The sequence below is a fragment of the Aptenodytes patagonicus genome, chromosome 4 (assembly GCF_965638725.1).
Source record: "Aptenodytes patagonicus chromosome 4, bAptPat1.pri.cur, whole genome shotgun sequence".
Lineage (NCBI taxonomy): Eukaryota > Metazoa > Chordata > Aves > Sphenisciformes > Spheniscidae > Aptenodytes > Aptenodytes patagonicus.
The window spans coordinates 17,177,452-17,202,345 of record NC_134952.1 but is presented as its reverse complement, the minus strand read 5'-3'; the positions used below and the strand labels follow the sequence as shown (position 1 = coordinate 17,202,345).

The 24,894-nt window shown below is 36.2% G+C and overlaps 1 protein-coding gene across 4 annotated transcripts in view; it reads left to right on the top strand.

The window, feature by feature from the left end:
• Positions 1 to 23,885, top strand: part of TAPT1 (transmembrane anterior posterior transformation 1) — a 47,957-nt gene extending 24,072 nt beyond the window's left edge. For all 4 annotated transcript variants that reach the window (XM_076335980.1, XM_076335981.1, XM_076335983.1 and 1 more), the window contains 10 exons: positions 2,562 to 2,697; positions 3,555 to 3,652; positions 3,809 to 3,878; positions 8,304 to 8,384; positions 9,267 to 9,376; positions 10,969 to 11,028; positions 12,412 to 12,480; positions 13,977 to 14,053; positions 18,069 to 18,229; positions 21,638 to 23,885. In XM_076335980.1, the coding sequence (XP_076192095.1) occupies positions 2,562 to 2,697; positions 3,555 to 3,652; positions 3,809 to 3,878; positions 8,304 to 8,384; positions 9,267 to 9,376; positions 10,969 to 11,028; positions 12,412 to 12,480; positions 13,977 to 14,053; positions 18,069 to 18,229; positions 21,638 to 21,867 (1,092 nt within the window). In that variant the 3' untranslated portion in view covers positions 21,868 to 23,885. The remainder of the gene's footprint in view (positions 1 to 2,561; positions 2,698 to 3,554; positions 3,653 to 3,808; positions 3,879 to 8,303; positions 8,385 to 9,266; positions 9,377 to 10,968; positions 11,029 to 12,411; positions 12,481 to 13,976; positions 14,054 to 18,068; positions 18,230 to 21,637) is intronic.
• The last annotated feature ends 1,009 nt before the right edge of the window (positions 23,886 to 24,894 follow it).

The window sequence follows — 24,894 nt, the reverse complement described above, 5'->3', positions numbered from 1 at the left end:
GACTGCAGTGTTTGCTGGGAGTTGGAAGCCATGTGCCATTCCATTTTGAATGAAGAGGAGAAGAGTCAAGTTTCTTTGCTACGTTTGGCAGAACCAAAAGTGTGTCTCAACTAAGAAGCACTGCCTGAGTTTGTTTTTTTTAGGAAAGGGGGAAGTCTGTTACCTCTCATAGTTATTAGAAAAATTACATTAGACTTTGAAGTTGGAACTGGTATTTAATTTCCATGGTGTCTCATGAAACCCAACATGCCAAGCAGAGGGCATGTTTTTTAGGGGGCTTTTTTACTGTGGTAGATTGCAGCTGCAGTATTGGCAGAAAATGTCACAGGATCCCACTGAAAGACTTGGTTGATAGTCAGCTTTCAACAGTGTGAATATTGGCTTGCTTAGACTACTTCGGTGAATTTTGTTATAGGTCTTTGCTACTAATGCAAGCAATGCTTTTTAAAGAACTGTTAAATATGCCTTTTTTTAAGTAATTTTATATTTTCACAAGTTCTCAAAATAGGAATATCTTTTTAATTTAGTTAAATCACTGAGCAACAGAGATGTTTACAATGTCCTAATGTTTTCGGCTGTTGACAAGTCCAGGGAATATTGTCCTGGACAGATATGAGGAATGCAGAATCTGCAAATTATGTGCTGAATGCTCCAGATAGACAGCCTAAGGGGAGCATTCAGCACATTTGGCTTAAATGACACTTTTCTTTTTTAGATTCAGACCCACCGGCTCCTGCTCCTTGTGAAGCCCCAGTGTGCGTTACGCTGGTGACAGCACTCACCATGGAATTCTGCTGGAGCCTGGAGCCGGCATGTAGGGTTTAGGTAAGTCATATTTGGAAAAGCAAGCAACAATATTGTGTGGTGGGTTTTAATATTTTCTGTCCTCTCAGCTAAGAAACAAGGATTGCTTAAATAAAAAGGAAAGCAAAACCACCATATTCTCTGTTAAAACCCTCACAATATTGTGAACAAAAACTTACCAAACTCTAAACATTCTGTAGTTGGTGTTACTACACCAGGTGTAATTACTCAATGGGTCATCACAATGAGCAGGAACCAAATAATGCAAAACACCTTAATTTACAAAATTTAAAAGCCGAAAACAATACCACTGTAAATATCTCTCAAACTGATGGGTTTTTGAACTTCAGATTTATGATGATTCATCAGCTCATGGTTTTGTTCATTTTATTTCATAGGTGATGCTTAAAGAGTAGCATATAGTACAGTTTACTTGAGACATCCAGTAAAAATTTGTTTTAATTCAGCCTTTGTATTTCAGGAAACTTCAATAAATGTTGGCTTGAGTAAGTTAAAGTATATGACTTCTCTGCCTTCAGAATCTTTACGTTTAGAACTCTTAATTAACAAAGTCAGGAAATTATCCCAAATCTAGGTTTACTTATGTTGTCCCAAGAACTTTTCTAGTTAATAGGTATGGTTCAATATTTGCAGGTACATTGTGCACCTAGTTCTATATTGCTACATGTTGTTTTAACATGTCCCAAATTGTTGTCTTACAGAAAGACAGTAAGAGGAAGTATCAGTTGTCTTTCAGTAGAGATAATCAGTTTTTCATATTTAACTATTTCCGTTTTGTTGAGTTAGTAAGCAATTAAAGATATCTTTTTTTTTTTAGCCAGACATGTGCCTTGTGATACTGAATTTAATTTTTGAAGTACTATTTTTGTTGTCCTGTGCAGCTTAGTTTTAAAATCACTGAACTGTAGTGTATAGGCAGGAAAAAAGTCTTTCCTTGTAATGATCTTCAGTTTTACATGCTTGCTGATGATGAAGTGTTGAGAACTGGTGGAACTCCACGTGACCTTTCTTGCTGTGGTATTGAATTACAAGCTCAGATTGCTGTCCATGTCTTTCCTATCTTTCAGATTAATGCTGGGTGTTTCTTCCTACTTGTGCATATATTCTTTGGGTTACACTTCAGCTGTTTGTAGTTTTTTTTCAAACCAATTTGCCCTTTTTGGCAGAATTTCTAGTCCCTCTTGATCACTTGCTATTGTGTTATAGTACTTTTAATTTTGAATTCTACTTTATGCAGAGATTTGTATTGAGTATGTACTTTATTCCAAGATGTAAGGAAACAGTACAGCCAAATCTCATTTCAGTCCTTTTTGTACCTGTAAGCTGATGTTGCTCCCTATCACACATTTGAAATTCACTTTTCATTATTTTTTTTCCCTTATTAAACCCAGAGGGATGGGAAAAAACATTTAGGATAGTTTGGCACAACATGGTTTTGTTTTATCAAAGGCTGAAGTTTGAACTGTACTTGGATGTCTTCCAAGGAAGCATCTAAGATAACACTACATGGTTATATATTGTAAATACTGTTGAAAAGGGGATAGTAAATTTGAGAGGGAAGGTAAGCTGCAAAGGAACAGTATCACTGAAATCCAGAGTGGAAATGGAATGAACAAGAGATGGAAAGTGATTAATATGTAAAACTTTTTCTAGGTTGAGCTGTACTTACGGTAGCATATTCAAGTGTCTGTGAGAAAAATATTGCTTTAAGGCAGTAAAAAGTTGTTCTTGTTTAGGTGGCTGATCGTCTGTTTTCTTCATTTGGGCAAGATATTTTGGATGCTCTTTACTGGACAGCTACAGAACCTAAGGAAAGAAAAAGAGCTCACATAGGTGTGATTCCTCACTTCTTCATGGCAGTGCTGTATGTCTGTATCCTTTTTCTTCAATAAATTGCAAAATTTTCTAAATTAAATTACACAGTAATTGCTCTGCATTATTTTAGTTTAATATATTTGAAAAATTGTGTTGCTAAATCAGTGTTCTGTTATTTTCAAAGTAATATTGCCAGTACACCAGGTTTTTAAAATGAATGAAAAAAACCTTTTAACCTGTTTTAAAAAAACCCTTCATAATGGTATACCGGTGAGTAGTAGACAGCTTTTTTTAATACTTAATGTGTAGTAAAATGAAAAACAGTAATTGGATAGTTCATGGAAACTTTGATTTCTGATTTGTGTTTGAGTATTTTGTGTCACAGGGTCTTGAAGACAGTGGGGGTTTATTATTTAGTGGAATGTTACAAACACCTGGCTTGAAAACATTTTCTTGAAACGAAGGGATAAACTCACGCATATTCAGGTGCAAATGAGTTTAGTGTGAAGTAACCTTACAGTGAACTGATGAAAATGATCTGTAAAGAGATATGTAGTCCCATAGATGTGGTGATGAATTTAGAATTCTTGTATTTTCCCCTGTTTTCTCTGAAATCTTTAGGCTAATTTTATCTCAGATTTTTCCTTCAGGTTGTATTGCTGTTTCTCCTGACTAATGTCATTGGGCTCTTTTAGAACAAGAAAAATTAACATAATTATTACATGCTACAAAGCACTGTGGGTACATTACATTGGTTTAAGTACACTGTCTTGCTGTAAATCTAGTTGACAGGGAGATAGAAACTTTTTTGTTAAACTTTGGAAACAAAATAGGAAATTTGACTTTTGGTGCTGTTCAGTACTGTTGTGCAGAACAATTATTTCCGAATATGCTTCCTTAACCCTGCTATCTAGTCCTGCATGCTATTCTTATAATGGTTCAAGCAACAACCCTTAATGTGGCCTTCAACTCCCACAATAAATCGCTGCTTACCATCATGATGTCCAATAATGTAAGTATGTAGCTTTATTATATAGCTACCCTAATTTTTTTCAGCATCCTTCATCTTGTGTGTATCATATGTCTATTTGCATATTATTTGATTGTCTGATTTATTTATATCAGTTTTTATCAATAAAAACTAACTAGCTATTTTTAAAAATTGCAGTTCGTTGAAATAAAAGGAAGTGTTTTCAAGAAGTTTGAGAAGAACAATCTTTTTCAAATGTCAAACAGCGGTATGTATAGCTGTGCTAATCAGGAGAAAATGTGAAGTGAGAGGCTGATTTTTTTAATTTATTCATTTATTTAATTTTGTTGTTAAAACAGCTTTACCTTCGTGAATTTGAGCGTTCTGACTTGAATTCCTCATCTCCCTGATTACTGTTTGGTTCAGTAGGACAAAACTGGGATTCTACTTCCAGGAACACTGTTTTTTCCATAAATGGCTAGTTTTTATTTGAGGTGCTAAAACAACCTATTGGCTGTGTGCTAAAGTTGTTATTAAATACAAATTTCAGATTTAAGTTATGGTATTCAAAATATCCATGCTTTAAAGTCTCTGAAGTCTTCTATGTTTTCAAAAAGTTGACTTTGTAGTGCACTGTGTTGACAGTGATCTCATAATGGATGTTGTTTGGCAGTTGTGGGGATGGATCTTGAAATACTCACACACACACCACCACCACCACCACCCCCAAAAGAATGTAACTCTGAAGTAGCTGGCTTATGAAGGGAATACCAGAGATGACTAACTTTTGACATGCTAGCAAGATAATAGTAGAGGGTACTTAGGAAACATGTTATGCATCTGGCACTTCTTAACTGTGTTGCTGCTTAGTATGAAATTTGGGAACTCTTACTCAGTGTGTCTTGAGAGGAAGAACTGTTACAGGTATCCTTTGATGGAGGTTCTTTCTAACACCGATATCAGCCATCTGAAATATTTGTTGAATTCTTGGTTTCAAAACTAATAGGAGAGATTGCACTTTAAGGTTGTACTATAGCTTCTTTGCTTGTAATATTTTCTGATCTTTGAACGCGTTTGTTTCTGTTATTTTGTGCATGTGACTTTTTTTGGTCAAAGCTTTTTATACAGATAAGCAAACAAAATAGAACGTATTTTTTCATTCCAATTCCTATTTTTTTAAACCAGAGAACTCAAATGTCCAATAGGTTAAAAAAAAAAAATGCAGCTGCTTATTTAAAAACAGATGATTTGGAATTTTTTTTATAAAGAGTTAAACTTTCAACAGGCTTGCTTCAGGTTTTGAATTCTGGCTATTGATGTGATTTTTGTCTAATTCATCTGCAAACTGCAATGATATTACGTGCAAATCTTAAATGGCAATTGTTTTGTGATGCTTTGGATGAAAGACTATTTACATAAAATCTTAAATATAGTACGTAACAGAAGAATTAGCACTAAATTTTAATCTACCTCATAGAAGTTCTTAAACCCCCCCCAAAAAAATATCTTCCCAGCCGGCTTGATAAGCTGTTTATTCTGTGCTAATAGTATGTATTTTTGGTTCCAAGATTTAAATACTTTTTTTTTTAAATTAGATGTATTTAACTTTACAGTGAGAATATCTAAAAGTGATGTTTACTAAATATTGACAGAAAATATAGATGAGTTTTCTTAAATGTTCTCTCATTGATCACAATACTTGCAGAAAATAGTTACAAGTACACACCTAGCTCTCCTACTGAAAGGCGAGGCCTCTTTCTTGATTTAAATGTTGAAATAAATCAGGGACTGCTGTTAGAAATGGCTAGTAATTTCCTCCATAAAAAGCACCTGCAATAGTATGCTAGAAGAAATGTATATCAATGTTTTATTGCTAGACATTACTATTGAAGAGCCATAATAGCAATATCAGGTCTCACTTTATCACTTGGTGGAAAAAGTGATGCCATTCATTATACTATGTAGGGATGGAAGCAGGTGAGTACATACATTGAAGAGTGCACAAAACAAGCTAATTTATTCCCTTCAAACAGGTAACTTCTGGAACCATGTCTCAGTATGGTTATAAATAGCAGTGTCTTTCTTCTCATAATTAAATAACGTAGACAGGTTTTTAGGAGAGATTTTCACCTCTTTTGAACTTGGAACAGCTTTATTGCATCACAGCTTCAGTAAGGATGGATCAGTATTGCTTCAGTTCATGTATTCTAATAACTTTATTATCCTTTAAATGTTTTGTTTCCTGCAGCTGAAATGGTAGTGGGTCTTGGGTTGGCATGCTATGCCAATGCTATATCCTACCTCTGGAAATGAGGCTAGTCTGGTTCTGTGGACTGAGCTTCCAGTTAGGCAGCCTTTGGAGTGCTTTGTGCGTCCTAGAACACAATATGCTTAAACTGCATGCCTAGACTGAACTAAACTGCTAAAATAAAGCACTAAATACAGGTTCCCCCATATATTTCCCACCTCTCCATTTCTTCCAGCTGTTTTCTGAGGTCTGCAGTCTCTGCTGTAGGGCAACAATGGCAACAGTAGCTGATTAAGCTTAGACAGACTGAATGGATGCCCCCTTGCCCCACCTTTTCTGGGGCTCTGCTCAAAATATTACCGTTGTCTCAAACCCGTGGTTTAAATTCAGTGAAAAGGTACTGATTAGTACACAGAAGCTAAATATACTAATTCTTGGGGGGAAGAAATAAGGTCAGTCTCACGCATCTGAGGAACTTCTCATGAGTAGGTGAAACTCCCATTTAACATGTTAATCAAAAGAAAAATACGAACTAGCAGAAAAGTGAGATATCAATGACCTCAAGAGTAGACATTGTGATCAAGAGAAGTTGCTACAAATAGAATTCAAAAGCAAATAATCTTGTGAATAGAAGCATGAAAACAGAAATGAACTATTTCAGTTGTACTTTCTAAGACACGTCCTATATTGTGTATTGAAATACCTTGCAGAGCTCTGCATGGTATTGAAGACACTATATAGTAAGACACCAGGATATGAAGTGCCACCAAGCTACCAGTTTAGATCTGGAAATCATGAAATCATTTTCACTTGGCATTGTGCTCAGCACCGGCTTGTGGATAGCAAGCTGATGTGTGGCTGTACTATTTTTCCCAGTATTTCCAGTTCTGGACTTAGTGTCAGTGGAGTCAGTGATTCTTCTCACCTTTCTATGGCCATTTAAAATTCTGCTGTAGCAGCTAATTTATTAAAACTTCAGGACTAAAAGAACTGTGGATCATCTACATAAAAACTAATTGAACAGACCATGAGATACACATTGGTTACACAGTTATCTAATAAAACCACACCTGTTATCTTTTAGGTGCAGGAGGTCAGCAAAGATCTTTGGGTTTGTATAACTGCTTGAGATTGCAGCTACAGAATCTGTGATTTCAACCGTATCGGCTCCTGCAGCTTTGATTTGTCAGCTGCAGCAAAACTACTTTCACATTGTCACCCTGACTTTTACTAGGAAATTTATGTACACCCAGGCAACCTAAACACTGTGGCCGTTGGAAAAGACTTCTATACAGAAGACATAAAACCTTATATTTGTTGTAGCAGGAAGAAATATTTCCCTAAATATTTCCTTTTGAAATAGATATCTGTAAGCTAATTTTGTAGCGTTCAGGATTAGTGAACGAGGAGACCAAAATTATAAAGAGAAGCTCTTTCATCATTGTTGAAAGCCCAGCATGCTCCTTTCCTTTATGCGTTTAAATGTCTTATTTTAATTTTAAGCTGTGCTCTAAACTAAATTTTTCACAAAACACAATTGTACCTCATATGAAGAAGTACATTAGGAGCAGTGCATTACGTTATCTGCTTCAGTTGGCTGTTTGGCTAGATTATTCCTTGTCTCTTAAATCTCTTGTCTCAAAAATTTAACATTTATTCTGAAGCTTTAGGAACTTCAGGGTTTTTTTCTTTATAATTTCTTACTCTTTTTTTTTTTTTCTCCTTAATTCTGTTCTTTCTGCTTTGTTCCCAATTTATCAGTCTCTTTGGCTGTGATCAAAATACTGAACAGCCTTTATTTTTACCTTTGGTCTCTGGAATTCAAACTGCTTTCTCATGTGTCTTTAGGTTTTTTTAATACCATTTTAATACCATTACTCTAGTCCAGTTGTTCATTTTAAGGATGAGGGATTTGGGGGCAGGAGTACATTTAAGATGATTCCTTGTTCAGACTTTGATCCTTTCTTGTGCTCTGGTCACTTGTGAAGCAGTAGTTGTCACTGGAGCTACTTAGGATTTGCTGAGATGTAAACCAAAAGATCGTGTTTCACTTCTTACACACTATTATTTATAACCAGCTTTTGATCCACACATATAAACAGTGGGATTAACATGATCAAAATTATTTTTTCCTTCCTGATTAAGGATTCCTGCATGATGTGTCAGGGAATCTGGAAGGAAATAGGGTTTTTAAAGACTATTTTCTACCCAGGTGAGTAGAAGTGCCACTTCGTATCTCTGTTCCTGGGATCTCACTGCCCTTCTTGTTAGTTACCACTGCAAAGTACCTAAGTTCTTCAGAGTTCAGGTCCTTCCTGAATTAGTTCAGTAATCAGTTGTTTGGGATGTTGGCTAACTAATTACACTAGTCCATACTAGATGCAGTGCTGTCCTAGAAACATCCTTCCTTTCTTTGGAGTTGACAGCTTTTTTTTTTTTAACTAGATATAAAGGAGAGGTTCACCAATTATGTGCTGCTACTAATTGTATGTCTAAGAAATATGGAACAGTTCTCATGGAATCCAGGTGAGTAAACTAACAGAAAAATTAAATACAAAATGACAAATGCCTGTGCTATCAACAACTATCTCTTGCTTCTTTCCTCAATCTGAAAGATAAGGGTAACTAGGACGTTTAATTGACGAATCTTAATTTGTCAAATACCTTAGATTCTTGTCTTTCTATTTCTGGCTTTCTTGTAAGAGTGACTCTATCCTTTCTGCTAGAAGTATATGCTTATGCTACAAACATACATAGTTATGTTTCAAGTAGTGTCTTGAATGATTTCTTTCCAGCCCTTTCCTTTCCTTGGAGTCCATTGAGGATGAAGGATCCCCTAGAGAATTTTATTTTGTGAGGCTAGTGAGATTGAAATTTGATAGAAGATTATGTAAAATTTTCCATTCATAATTTAATATTGATTATACTTAGAATTTTAATACCATATTGAATAAATATTGAGTAAAATTTGGATTTTATTTTATTAAAACTTTGTTTTAATAATTTTGAGCCCCAATCTGTGTGGTGTATTTTGCTTGAATGTTACCAGTCTGCCTAAATTTTACCTTAAGCACCTAAAACCACAGGTGCGCTGTCTATTCCTCATACATACTGACCATCTACTATCTAGTACGTGCAAAGATTGTCTTCCTAGGAGAGATAAAGCTTTATGAAGTAAAGGCTTTAGAACCTGATCCTAATTGTGGTGTGATTGTGTAGTACTGATAAGTTTCTAGAATAGCAATGGAATAAACGAGAACTTGCACACCACACGCTGAGTGGTGATGTAAAGCTACAGACTCTTCAGATTCTTGAGGATTTTTCACTGTTGAGCAAAAGTGTTGTAATTTTTGTTTTGTATACTGGCATCAAATTAAATGGCCTAACTTGTTTCTTCCCAACCTTCAGATCATCTTTGGGTGTTATTCCCAGATGTTTGCATGGTGGTTGCTTCAGAAATTGCGGTGGATATTGTGAAACATGCCTTTATAACAAAATTCAATGACATCACAGCAGATGTAGGTATCCTGTTTGGAATGCTGAGTGCTATTTTAAGTTGTAGTTTATTTTGCTAATATTTTTTAAATATTAAAATTTATTCCAGTGCAGAAAATGTAAAAATTGTTATTTTCCTATATAGGATATAATTTGGGAAAGCTTGGTAATTTCCTGATACAATATACTTCTGAGGATCTTTATAATGTGGAACACACATCTCTGCTTCTAAATTAGTAGTTCCAGATCCATAAATTATTGAAAGTGTTGTATAACAGTTCACATAATAACTACAATTCACATAACTGGCAGATCATTTTGTGAAGCGATCACTAGTTAAATTGACAGAAAGTTACTTGTTCTACAGTCTAGACAGAGCTTGTACCTTTTCCTAACAGAATGGATTATAGGTTAAAATTCAGTCTTTGGTAAAAATAGATATTGTGAGGCTGGTGAATCTCTGTTCTTGCATGTGTGTTAAAGGTGGAATGTGAAATCAGAGACATATTTTTCCACTGTCCCTGGAGCACTAATATGAAGTATGTTATGTTAGTTTCCCACTCCTGAAAATTCTTAGGCCATATATATTATGCAGTCCTTCTTTTAAAGTAGTAGGTGAGGTTACTTTTCGTGTGTTGTGGCATGATACGTTGGCCATTTGTCTTGCATGTTGTGTGAATTCAAATGCACTTGATAAATTTGTGAAGAGTTGGTGTTTTTTCACTGTTAAAACCACTTTTCAGGAAATGAGATCAGAACTTGGAAGTGCTATCTCTTTCAGCATCTCTAAAGTAGCTACATTGTGCAGCATAGAAACAAGTTTAATAGATCTACTTAATAAGCTCCCTTATGCCAGAGGCACTTATGCATGCCCTACTTTCATATAGAGAGTGTGGAAAAGAGCAATAATGAAGTCATGATAGCAAAAAATGTAGCATGCTTCAGTGTGCTGAAACAGCTGGAGGATGGCGGCTAGTGAGTGACAGTTTCGCAAGATTTATTTAACAAACTTTATTTTTTGTATGAAATTCTAAAGATTTATGGTTGCTAGGTTAGGCTTTTTCAGAAGTTTTGAACACCCACAGTGCAAGTTGCCCTGCCACTTATCCTTAAAACAGATGCTTTTCTGTCTTAATATGCAGAACTGTTTTAAAGAGAAAGAAAAGCTTCATTCATCTTCTGATACAACTTGCTTTTTTTCATGGGATCACTTACTTAGTATAAGTAAGCTCTCTCATTTGTTTAATTTGATTCCAGTGCTAACTTTCATGTAGCTTAAACAAATTCTGAATGGTAGGAAAAAAGTAAACATGATTTCTCTTACTTTCTGTTTCTGATGATTCTCAAATTCAGTAAATGCTCTATAAAGTCTCATTCAATTCCTAATACATAGCATAGTGTTGTTTGTATATAGACACAAGTTACTTTATTACAGAAATATAGGCTCATCTGTTGAAGGGTGCAATTAGACCTCAGAAAAACTGGGTTTGATTCCTTCAGCCTGTGCATAAGTATTTATAATATTTTTACAGAAATATTTTATTAAAATCTCTGTTGCTTCTATAAAGTGTGATAACAAATTAATCACACATCCAATGTGCTGGATTTTTTCCAGGTCTACAGTGAATACCGAGCCAGTCTTGCATTTGACCTTGTTAGCAGTCGACAGAAAAATGTAAGCCTGAAAATAAAGACATTTTCTTGTATTAACTAATGTAATTGCTATGGGGGGGATATTGGAACAAATACTTAAAGAAATACATGCAGAACTGCTACGCTCCTACAGCACTAAAATTCTACTCTGCTTTTTTTAATAAGAGATAACAGGAATATTTCCTTGTGATTTATATTCTTCTTTTTATCCAGTTCACATCAGTTCAGGCTTTATTTAATATATTGTTGAGAATTCTCTTCCAAATATGCTTATAGTCAGGGGATGGTTGTAACAACTTTGACGTTTTTGAGAAATATGGGAAGTAAGTAAGCTTAACAAGATGTTCTTGAGATAATTTTAAATTACTGTTCTTCTTGCTTTATTTTAACTATGTTGGATCAAAATACAGTATTCATTAAGAATTAATATTATTTCTTCACAGGCAGTGTGCACAGATGTATAGGGATGTTTGTACCGTGCATGTTACTGTTGTGGCATGGATATTTACAGGATGCACAGACTGCTTGTGTTTTTCATCAGTACTGTTTTTTGGAAGGCTATTTACAGCACACCTTTCCTGGATGAGTCTCTTAACTATTAGTGAGTGCTCTGGATGAGTGCTCTAACTATTAAATGAACTTTATTATAATAATTTATGTAGTTTTCTTGGGCATGTTTAATAGCTATTGCTAGGAATGCAGTAGTTATACCTCATAAAGAAGTTAGACACTTTCCATTACAAATAATTAATTATTAATAATTTGTTAATTAAAAAACCAGTTTATTAGTTCTGAAAACTCCATTACTTTTCCTAAGGATCCTGTGTGGAAAATGAGGTAGCATCATATAGGCACTAATTTTGGCATGATGTTCAATACTGCATGAAAGCTGTCATGCAAAGTAGTTGTGTTTTGAGAGTTCAAATGTAAACATATTTTCAAAATGATTTTACCACAGTTGTCCTGAGGCTAATTATAGAAGTTTGTAGAATGATTTAAAATTGCTAGTGTGATGGATAATTGTTCTTTTATCCCTGTTATGTGTTTTTCTGTATGGTATTTGAGGATCAAAGTCAAATTAATACAAAAAGGTCTCTAAGCTAGTAATAATGTACAGATGCGTTTGGATTCAGTGTCCTAATTACTCTTGATTTAGAGATTTGTATTATACTCCAGTTGCTCTTGATTTAGAGCACTGAAGCTAATCTTACTGGTCATGGTAGTACTACATTTTTGTCCGAGAATACAGCTATCTGCATTTGACTTTCAAAATGTGAATAGGTACACTTTATACCAGTACAGTGTTTGTTAGCAGAGATTGATTCTTATCTAGAGGGTGTGCCAAGCTAAAATAAGCTCATTCCTCTGCATAAATAGTTCATTATTCTTCCTCTTTTTTTCCTAGGCATATACAGATTATAGTGATTCGGTTTCCAGAAGAATGGGTTTCATTCCTCTTCCACTGGCCGTTTTAGTAAGTAGTATCTTTCCTCTTGATTTTCTGTCAGTAAGATCTCACTTTGGGAATATACGTCTGTGAGATAGCTAGCTCATTTAGATGTTTTGAGGATGAAATGATTACCTTAAGCTACTGAAATGATGCTGCAAGGTTGAGTTAGTATTCTGTATAACCTATATCACATACTAATTATGACTTCACAAATGTGTTACTGTTTATCAGCCTTCCATAGAAAATTGAGTATTAATTTTATAGAATTTATAAGCACTTGAATTGTAGCAGTGGGATTAAACTACATCTATGCTTATTAAACATTTATTCCTTTTGGCAATTATCCTGTTCATTCATTCGGAATAGTCAAAGCAGCTGGTTGCAAGAAGGTTAGCAGTAGAGTACTAGGGCTTTTTTTAGGTTTTTCATAGGAGTCCTTGTGGTCGTCCCTGTAATGGTATGCTTAATGACTAAATTTTCTTTTATATGGGGCACTGAGCTTCTGAGCTATTGTCGAATACATGATTCTGAAATAGTTGACTCTGTTACATGGACATGCTGCTATAAAATGAATCACTTCATTATTGGAATTGTGTCCACATGCTGTCTGTTCTGAACTAACTATTGCAGAATGTTTTCTGTAAATAGCTGCTCTGACTTTCCCCATACACACATGTAGACAAGCAGTAGTTATCATGATACTGGGAATGTATCCTTGCTTTGCCAGCAAAGATGCTAATTCATAAATTTTCCTGGAAGAATATCAATATGAATTAACTTTTAAATGTAATGTTCTCCCATAGAGATGGGGAAAAATACTATTGACAGGCTTTGCCTAGTTTTTTTTCCAGGATTTAAAAAACAAAAAAAAACCCCAAAACAACTATGATCATAATCATGATTTCTTTTACAACTAAGTAAAGTACATCCAGTGAGAATTCGGTTGAAATGCTTTTTTCAAGTTAATTGTGTTCTGGTATGATAACCTGGATACTAATAGGTTTAAAACAAACTGAAGTGCTTTGCTAACTTGGAACCCTGACTGTGAAATACTGAAGTAAAACTGAGATTTCAGGATCATTTGTTACTGAAACTTGGGATTCATATGCCTAGTCCACAAAGCAATTTTGTGTTCAAAATGTTAGCATAGTGTGAAACACTGATTCTGTTTTACTGCATCAGCATGTCTTGACATTTTCCTCAAAAATTGTTAACCCAGTTTCCAGCCCTTGACTTTTGGGGGAGGTTTTTTTCGCTTGTTATTTTATGCAGAAGTCAGTGGTGAAAGAAACATTATCAGACTGTAGTTTTAGCAAAGTTGCAACTAGGTGCTAGTATAATACTTATTCAAACAAAAATCTTGAACAGTTAGCACTACCAAGGGGAACATTAAAATAAATTTCCATTAATGTAAATGTTTCTACTTTTGTCTTGATTTTACCAAATAAGAAATGTCTGTTAAAATATTCCATTAATAATTGTGTGCTGTTTTAACTGTTTAACTTTTATCCTTAAAACAGCTCATCAGAGTCGTAACAAGCTCAATAAAAGTACAAGGAGTCTTAGCTTATGTTTGTGTTGTGCTGTTCTACTGTGGGTAAGTAAATGCATGCAATTGAAAAGCATTTACCATTATTTGATCAGATATGTGAAAAAAGCTTCTTTTGATACTGCTAGGTGTAAGTGTAAACACAGTTTATGTTCAGTAGAACATAAATGTAAAACACTTACACTCATAAACTGAGAGTGCAGATTGGTCCCTAAGTACTGTAACTGCATTGGGGGATTATAGCCCTCAATAAGTAACTTCAGTAATGAAAAGAACTAATGGACAAATGATTGAAAGAGTTTATGACAGACAAATACCATACCTCTGCATAAAAGGGGAAATTGAATTCTAAGGAGTTAAACTTTATGTGAAAAGAACGAAAGATTCAATATGCCAGCAAAAACAAGCAGTTTAAGTGCTCTGAGCAGATCATGAATTCTCTCTGGTAGTTAAATGCAAGGTTTCTTTGTGTTAGGAAACTGCTATATGAAAAAAAAGTAAATGCAAGGCTCAACTTTCTGGGAAGGCTGGGATCAGTAAGTAATCTTAGCTAAGGAATATGATGTCTTGTGGCAATTTGTTTTCCAAAACCGATGATTTGCAGGTATCCCTTCACTGCCAAGTCAGTTTATACTTGTGTTATCCTTAACTTCTCACCAGTCGATACTGTTGTGGTTTAACCTCAGTCGGCAACTGAGTACCACACAGCTGCTTGCTCACTCCTCCCTGCCGCGCCCCGCCCCTCCCCCCCCCCCCCCCCCCCCCCCCGGGTGGGATGGGGGAGAGAATTGGAAGAGTAGAAGTGAGAAAAACTCGTGGTTTGAGATAAAAACAGTTTAATAATTGAAATAAAATAATAATAACAATAACAATATAATAATACACAAAGCAAGTGATGCACAGTGCAGTTGCTCACCACCCGCTGACCGATGCCCAGCCAGTCCCGGAGCAGCGGCCCCCCCAGCCAGCTTTCCCCAGTTTATGTACTGAGCATGACGTCACATGGTATGGAATGTCCCTTTGGCCGGTTTGGCTGTGCCCCCTCCCACCTTCTTTTGCACCTCCAGCCTTCTCAGTCGGTAGAGCATGGAAAACTGAAAAGTCCTTGACTAGTGTAAGCACTACCTAGCAACAACTAAAACATCAGTGCATTATCAACTTTGTTCTTGTCCTAAATCCAAAACACAGCACTGTACCAGCTACTAGGAAGGAAATTAATTCTATCCCAGCCGAAACCAGGACAGATATGTACTTCTGAGATGCGTTTAGTTGTACTTTAAATCCAATCTACTTTGCCTGTCTTGTGGCACTTGCTGTAGGGGGATGACCAGTTTCTAGGAAAGCTGCATACTGAACTGTGTCAGCGTTTGTTGTCTCTCCATACTGATTGATATTGGAGTCCTCCTAAAATTGATCATAAAGAATTAAGTGATTCAAATCGCTGTAGCACAGAGAACCTGCCTACAGTATTGTGGGAATATGTCTTCCAATGCCCTACCAAGTTGTGTTTGTAACTGAAGGCAGCAAGGCTTGGGAAATAAAATGCTTCTAGGTCTGGCGCAGTGGTTCAGCAGGTACGCTGGAAGAGAGGCTGCTGTTTTACAATACCTTATGAAAAGAATGGGATTACTACACATTTTTTTACGAATAGGTAGACTCTTATTTCTAATCTGACCTTGATCTGCAAAAAAAGTAGAACTTTGTCTGATGTGTCTAGTCCACATTAGTGGACATCTCTTTAGTGTCAGATAACTAGGACTTTGAGATATTTCATATAGGCCAAATATTAAAATGTTAGCCATATTCCTCTGCACTGTACTTTGATTTCTTCCCCAGCGTACCACGTGCTGTGCCCATGTTCTCCCTAAAGCCAGCTCTATATAATTGAAAGCACTAGCCCCTGATCATCACATTCAAGCTGTGGTATACCAAGCTCAACACCTTCATTCTGCTCAGTGGTTTTTCCTTTTTCCCCAATATATGTATATTTTCGTACATCTACCATTCCACTGCTGCAGCCTAGTCCTGGATTTTTCCCTGTCTCTGTGGCTTGGAGGATGGAGGGCAGGAAGAAGTAATATGATTAACATGAAGGATTAAATGCTGCTCTTTGAAGGCATAGGTCACATGAGTAAATATATTTTGGTTTATTTTGTCCTTATTGAAAAGTGAGAACAGATTTTTACATCTGCCATGATCTCAGATTTGGAGCTAACTCACCTCTTGCATCTTTCAAGTAATTTGTGTTCTGAACATAAATTTCAGCTTTTCATCAGATGGTTTCTCACTTATCTATGCTATACTAATGTGATAAAATCTGAAACAGTTAACTGGGCAAAGGATTGAGATTATAATGTGGAGGACATTGTTTTGTATTGATATTAACAACTGTAATACTGTAAGTTATACTATTGAAGAATCTTGCCCAGCATATGAAACCAGAGTTTTCTTTCTCTAGGATTTTGAACAATGGCAAACTGTGTTGTTAGAAATTTGAGCCTGGGGTGAACTGGCAGAAAAGAATAAAGGAGAATTGCTATAAACTCTTGCATAATTTTCCCATGAGAAGCTGGAACTGATACAGTAAAGTGTTGATTTATGGCCTTTTCAACTTCTGATCTCATTAAATCAGAGTCAAATCATGGCGTAAACACCTACTCTCTCAGAACAAAAGCATGTTACATAAAAAAATGTAGGAAAAACACCTCTAAAACTTATTAAAAGTGGAGGAGAGCTTCTCAACTCTCAAACAAAATCTGTCCCGATAACCTAATAAAATTGTAGAGAATCATGGCTTTCGACTTGTATAAAATTATATCTTCGTTGTGGTTGCTTGGATACTAAAATGTCAGTTTCTTCTCAGTACTGAAAGTGGTCTTCTCTGCTCATTCTTCCGTGTCTCTAAATTTCTTCTACGAGTAAATGCATTGCATAAAATTCCATTAAAAGTGCAGTGTACTTTGTTTTTCTGTTTGACAAGTTCTGATTACATTAATGCAGTGAGAGATAGTGAAGCTGCTGCTGAAGTGTGCTTGGGTCACTTTATAATTAAGCAGTTAGACCTGCTCCATGGATCTGTGAATGTTCACTTCAAGTCATCTTTTTAGTCTGTTAGTGATGTACATAATAAACAGATTTTCAGAGAGCGGAGAATGAATTTAGAGTCTGCATTTGGTTCACTTCTGTTACTGAGGTTGATTTGTGTAGAGAATATTTATATTCATCCTACAGAGAATAGATCACTATTTCCTTGTTGTTCTGTAGTACGCCTTCATCTGCTTCACCTCTGCTTTTACTTCTGGAGTGGACGTTGGTCTGCGTGTCGTGTAATACTAGCAATAGAACTTAAATTTTACAAACCTCATTTGAGTTGTAAATCTAAAAGCACTTGATGGTAGATGAGACCTTCCTGTTCTTCAAATAAGAAGACAGGTGTAAAAGGGACTTCAATGATTTGCTGAAGTTTGTGCTGGAAATTAGTGATAATAGAAAAGGAATCTGCCATCAGCTGGACTGTGCTGTGATGGTAATGCAGTGCTGCCTCTTTGATTTGTTGAGTTTTATGGACTGTCTTTTGTGATGTGAAAAAGGACTTTTTATGATTAGCCTGTAATTTGTGAAAGCCAGATATTTGCTTTCTTGTGGTTCAAAGTCCACTAGTGATCCTTGGCTGGGCACACTTAAGGCTACTCTTAACAGTAGTGCATTTAATTTGGACTTGCACTGTTGAGTGCCCTTTTTAGTTCTGTGTTTAAATATTTGATGTATTAAATGGCTGCTTAACTGTCCTTGTAGTCCTTTTGTTAAACTATGATAAAACGATGTTTTTTTCTAGATGTCTCCTGGAAAAAAAAAATTAAGCATTGAATCTGAAACAAATTGTTAGGAAAAGGAAATTACCTTTTGATCTTGCTATTGGAGGTAATTAATTTGTTAGCTAATTCTTCCAAGACAGCAGTAACCATATGCAATTATTTTAATATGAATAATTACAGTATGAATAATGTACAATTATTTTAATATGCTAATGCAAATATGTAAACAAATCCTTTTATTTGTTCAGGTTAATATCGCTAAAAGTCCTTAACAGCATTGTATTGCTGGGGAAATCATGTCAATATGTAAAGGAGGCAAAAATGGAGGAGAAATTATTCAATCCTGTCCTGACTGCCACCCCAGGGAAGCCGGCTGGCAAACAGCAAAGCATGTTTAAATCTACCCAAGGTAAGGCTAACTGCCTTGTTTTGTTTTCAACTTTTTCAATGAAAATTGCTTTCAGACTAAATTTAACATTAAACCAGATGTATGACATTGCTGCACAGTAACCCTGTTGCTGGACCTTAATTGTACCATGTCACAGCTGTAAACACAAGTCTGTAAATGTAATAGAATTTATTGCTTTTAGGTCATGCATCTAGTTTGTGCAGAGTCAAAACCAGTTGGCGGCTGGTCACAAGTGGTGTTGCCCGGGGCTCAGTATTGGGTCCAGTTCTATTTAATATCTTTATCAATGATCTGGATGAGGGGATCGAGTGCACCCTCAGTAAGTTTGCAGGCGACACCAGGTTGGGCGGGAGCGTTGATCTGCTCGAGGGTAGGAAGGCTCTGCAGAGGGACCTGGACAGGCTGGATCGATGGGCCGAGGCCAATCATATGAGGTTCAACGAGGCCAAGTGCCGGGTCCTGCATTTCGGCCACAACAACCCCATGCAGCGCTACAGGCTTGGGGAAGAGTGGCTGGAAAGCTGCCTGTCGGAAAAGGACCTGGGGGTGTTGGTCGACAGCCGGCTGAACATGAGCCGGCAGTGTGCCCAGGTGGCCAAGAAGGCCAATGGCATCCTGGCCTGTATCAGAAATAGTGTGGCCAGCAGGAGGAGGGAAGTGATTGTGCCCCTGTACTCGGCACTGGTGAGGCCGCACCTCGAATACTGTGTTCAGTTTTGGGCCCCTCACTACAGGAAAGACATTGAGGTGCTGGACCGTGTCCAGAGAAGGGCAACGAAGCTGGTGAAGGGTCTAGAGCCCAAGTCTTATGAGGAGCAGCTGAGGGAACTGGGGTTGTTTAGCCTGGAGAAAAGGAGGCTCAGGGGAGACCTTATTGCTCTTTTGGTTATAAATACTCATCTCTCTGATAAGATCCCACCCTGATATGTGGAGGTGATAGAAACATCAGAACAGTAGCACACTTTTGTTTGAAAATCATAATCATAGAATCGTTTGGGTTGGAAGGGACCTTTAAAGATCATCTAGTCCAACCCCCTCTTCCATGTCACTATACAAGTAAGTAAATATTTACACATCATCTCTGGTGATGTGTAACTTCAGCAGTGCTGAAGTTTAATAAGGAAGCAATCTATGCATTTCTTACAGAAATTAATGTAAAACATGGCACGCAATAGATGTAATTACTTATAGTTGTCATAAACACATGAATGAAAAGCTTTATGAAATCCAAATAGGAATTTCAGCTGGTCTCTACTTGCTTCATTTCAAGTCTGTGCAGCGTGGTTTTCTCATACGGGTCCTCAGCATTAGTGGTTAATATATAATTGGAATAGGGCATTATTATATTCCTGTGACACGTTGTAGAAGGCAATAGCAACCTTCATTGTTCCAGTCAACTGGAACAATAGATTGTATATCTTCCTCTGTGAAGAGCTCAATGACAGCCCTAGAAAACTTCACAGTGAGGCTTTTATTGTGTTCACTCAGTTGCTTGCCAAAGACTTGGAACAGCTTGAAATGTGAGGTGCTTATTAGTTGTTCTAGTGTCTCGCCAGCAATTGTAGAGTTAAGAATCTTGTCAGTGTTTGTCATAAATCTCATCTCACCTGTGTCAAATCACATCATGCAGAAACTCCGTGCAGATGTTTATTTTTAAATAGCTTAAATTCATAGAGTTGTTTTAGTTTCATCATGAAAGAATGTAATATGAATTGGTCTGAATGTCTTTTGCATTTCATTAGACAACTGTCATAATGATAATGTTTTAATAAAAGATTCTAGTACTACACTTGGATATGAGACTGAATAAGCTATACTTAGATTGACCCTTAAACTTAACTCACAGTAAGTAAATCCTGAAGACTATTTTTAGCTGAAGCAGCAGCAATTTTACCAGGTCAGTCAGCAGAGATGCTTATTTCCTCAAATGGAAAAATTTTGATTAAAAAAAGTAGCAACCAAAAAGCTTTTGCTGATTTTATTTAGAATATTCTAAACTTCCATTGGTGATGAAAAAGCTCAATTTTTAACAGTTTTTCAGGATTTTTTTATACCTTTTAACAGCTCTTTATTTACTGGAAACCTCAGTTATGTGAAAGAATGATTTTTACCTTTCCCAGCTTCTGTGTGTCTGCATTGTTACTGCTGGGCTCTGCGATACTGATTAATCCCCATGTCCCACTTACCAGCTTTTTTTCAGTACAGTCTCTCAACCCATCTCTTACTAGGATGAGGGTGAGGGAATTACTCTGGTCTACTTTCTGTTAGCTTATAATGTAAGTCAATGTATTTTCTTAAGAGTTCCACCTCGTCCACAGAAACAGTTTAAAATTTTGAAGGATAAAATTTTATACTTGCTCTTGAAGGATGGAAGTTCTAATTACTGGTAATCATTATAGGCTGACCAGCTTTCTCTGATAGCTGCTGGGTTAGAAAATACTTACCTTTGCAACAAAGTTCTACAATTAGCATTACGTGTCTCCTTTCTTGATGCAAGTTTAGTCTTATGCAAGTCAAAGGTACTATAGAGAATAATCCATGTACCTTCAAGTAGTAGATGGTACACTGTGAAGAGATGCTATACAGAAAGAAGTTTTTGTAGTAATTTGGATAGTGCTGCCATTCTGACAAATAATGTTCCCTTGGGCTGGTCTGCAGTACTCTCCACATCAGTCAGATTTTTTCAGATTCCTTTAGAAACAATAACTCAGTCTTTACGAGGAGATAGTAAATAAGAAAAATGTATTTCCTTGTCATTTGCTTGTGCATTTTAATTCTTTAAATTTTTTAACAAAATGTGGAAACAAGACATTGATATTACTTACTAATATCTTAGGTTAATGGAGCCAGTGTTCAATTCCACTGAAGTAAGAGGCAGGAATAAAAATAGATATCTTTAATAGAACTGCTTTAGGAGCCAGTGCTATTAAAGTGTGTAGCAGTGCATGAGTCATTTATTAGCTATCCCTAGAGAAGCCAGGTTTATTGTACATATATAGAGGATTAGGCACATCTAGTTCCCTCTACAGAGATTCCTGTTCTTCGTTTCAGTAGAAAATATTTCTGTGATTCTCACAATGACTGTCAAAAATCTTTTTGCCTAAGCCAACAAAAATGAGTATGTAAACCAGAAGAATGCAGTTTATGTCCTAACATCTGCTGCTTTATGCACTCGCTCCTTATCTGAACTTCTGTAGAATTCATTTTATATCCTTTTACCAAATTAGAAAAGGAAATCCCTTATGGCAAAACTAAGAAGAGGTAGTGGCTTCCACAAAGCATTCTTCCTCTGATTTAATGCAGCACACTTTTTCAGGACAGCTTTGGATGAATCTGGGTGTCACAGATGCATCAGTATGTCTGTGTTAAATTCATGATTATCTTTGTAATTGTCATATGTTCCAACAGGAATTTCCACAGATGAAAATGGATCTACATCTGTTACCAATCAACCTGTGCATCAGAAGGAGAATACCCCATCTTTACTTGTAACAAGCAATTCTGATCAATTTCTGACAACTCCTGATGGAGAAGAAAAAGATATAAACCAAGACAGTTCAGAATTAAAACACAGGTCTTCAAAGAAAGACTTGTTGGAGATAGACAGGTTTACTATTTGTGGAAACAGAATTGACTAAGATTTTTTTTTTAATCAATGTGCTAAGGATACTGAGCTGTTGGGACAGCAGATGCTACCAGAATGGACAGTTGCCAAAAAAGGCACATAAATATTTATTTAAAAACTTAAATTATTAATGGCAAAAAATATTAATTTCTTTCTACAAGTAACTTGGCTTGGTATCTGGTCAGGTCAAGAAAGTAATCTTTAACTTGCCTCTTGGAAAATGTGGTGGATCGTGAGTCTCTAGCCTGGTGGCAGAGCTGCAGTATCACTTTTCTGGAAAAAACTGGGAAAAAAAGCATAATCCTGTTCTGCGTTATGAAACCATGCTTACAGAAGATACTACTTTTCATGAAGGTTCCTCCAGTGTAAGGATATTCGAAATGTATGACAACTTGACCGGAAGCTTGCCTTTCCAGTTACCTGTTTTATTAAACATCTGCAAGCAGAATTCAAAACTTGTGCTTATATCAACAAACGCATAAAGCTTTGGTACATAAAACAGTAAGTCAAGACAGTTATTCTTGTCAACAAAAATCTTTTCAAGATGTATCTTGAAAATCTTGTAATCAGAATAAAATTTTGCCTTTAAATGAAAGACTTACTGCATACTATTTCATCTAAATACTAAACACCAAGGAAAGATCACAGTAATGAAGGTTCTGCTTAACTGGGCAAATATGAAGCAATCATTTCTTGTGTTGTGTGTCCTGCAAGGCAAATTATTTATAAAATTATTTTTAAAAGCTGAGGATTTTTTGTTGCTGTAGGAAAAAATAATAAAGGGGCACCTCTATATGTTGAGGAAAGGCAGTGTTAATTGTAGCATGCAACTGTTGTGTTGGAACTGTATGTATGGCATTAACGCAGCAGCAAAGAATATTACACTGCATTTTGGGTTTAACTCTGATAAGAATGACATCTGTGTGTTAACTTGCCTGAGAACATGCCTATAAAAGCTCATACCGACAATCAAATCAGGATTATCCATTTTAATTGATTGGTTTTAGCCAAACTTAAGTAGATGGACTAGATCTATAAAGAGCACTTGAGCATTACGATTCATCTTAATTTCTAGTGTGAGATGCAGTTGTGGGAGAATTGATGAAAGATGATTTGGAATCCTCAGACCAAGAATGGAATAAATTTGAGCTCAAAACTTAGGCTGGAGACTTGTATCAGAAGAGACCCTTTAGTTAATGATAAATTCTTCATACATTGTTAAAAGACAGCATTAACTTCAAATGCCTTTCAGATATTTAAGTAAGCACGTTTCACTTTCCAAGGGAAGGTATCATAAAAGTACTTCAGTGCTGAACAAATGAAGACAAAATTTGCTCCTTGCTAATTTCATAATTTGTCAAAGTGGGAAAGCCAAAGTTTATTTGGTTTATGAACATATGAAAGTTTAATGTCTATGCTAATCCCTGAAACTTGCAGGACTACAGTAATACAGCAAGTGGAGACAGCTGGACAACGTTATCGCGTATCTGAGCAGACTTGGTAATGAGATGGCTTTGCCATACAGGTTAGCGTGGTCTGCTCTGGTGGGAACTTCTTGCTGCAGTCTTTCAGCCTCTCCTCTCCCATCAAGAGTAGCTGGAGTAACGGCCAAAATCTGTGGTTACTGTTCAGGGATGAGAGTAAAAAGAACAACACTTGTGCTGGGGAAAAATCTGAAATTCTTTAACTTTTGATGTATTTTATACTAATTGGACATGTTCACACATTGAAATTCAGATTATCTGTCAATTTGCTGTATGTTATTTTTGAATTATTTAGCAGTTGCTAAAGGAAGCTTGGAATTGCTTTCATTTTTTTTTTCTGTTGAATGACATTCTGTATCAATTTTATAAGTGCATCTTGTGTGAAACTCAATAAAATTCAATTTTGTAATATTTGTTTAAAAAAGGAAAAGTACAGCATCAACATTTCTTTCTTAGTATTCAGTTGGTGAATTTGCAATGTATTTACTGTATTAAATTCCGATTTCCATAAAGTAAGATTCTTGCAAATGTGGGACACGAACGTGCATGAGAACTGGGTTATCAATGGCTTTACTTCTGATTTATTTCTGTAGCAGTTGGTTATTCCACTTGTAGTAGGTTGGCATCAATACCTTCACATTAATTTGTTTTTTAAAGGCAAAACCCATGTAAATGGAAAAATATTATGTCTTAAAGGAGTTGTAATTTATGTAGTCGGTTACTACAATTGGGCTGGTTACACCTACATAGCAAAGCCAAATGTCACTGCAGTATAAGCTTAGGCAAATCCCTTCCCGAGCACATGACAGTAACAGCGAAAGGGTAATGGCTAACTGCTCTTAAGTCCAAGTCCTGGCCCAAATCTTCGTCTTGAGGCTGGGAGCCTTTGTTGCTTTGTTTTTACGCTTGAATTGTGATAACTAGATCTAAAGCAGTATAGCTGGGCTTTGGGATATGGCTGTTACATCTCTGTTGTGTAGGCGTAACTTTGTTGACTTAGGGATAAAATAATTCAGAGGTATGCTTGAGGCATTGCAAATGCAACACTTCCCATTAAACACTCAAAGTCTGGTAGGGGCCCAACTGGGCATGAAATTTCATTGTTTTCTCTTGCTCCAAGCTCTCTAATTGTTCTCATGTTCTTGTTTGTGATTAATAGGGATTCCATGAATATCTAGCGGTGCATCTTTAATGAAAGGTCACAGCTTCTTCTCTGAGCCTGGGTGGTCCTCTCAGAACTCTAGAGGTGGCTGGAGTGGGGAGGGAACAAACCACAAAACAACAAAAAAAAAAAACCAGCAAGCCCAAATTTCTCACCTATAGATGCAGTTCTTTATTTCTTTAGATTTTCTTGAAAAGCTCCCTTCTTAACAGTAAAATAAATAAGAGCATCAGAGGTTAAGCAGTAAATAAATGGAGTTCTTCAATTAATAAATCCCTCCAGAAACAAAATCTAGACAGTTCTGATGCAAGCAGTGATATTTCAACTAAAGTCACAGTTGCCGAATTAATTCCAAAAGCACACACTGAGTACAGTGTATATTCATAATTAGTAG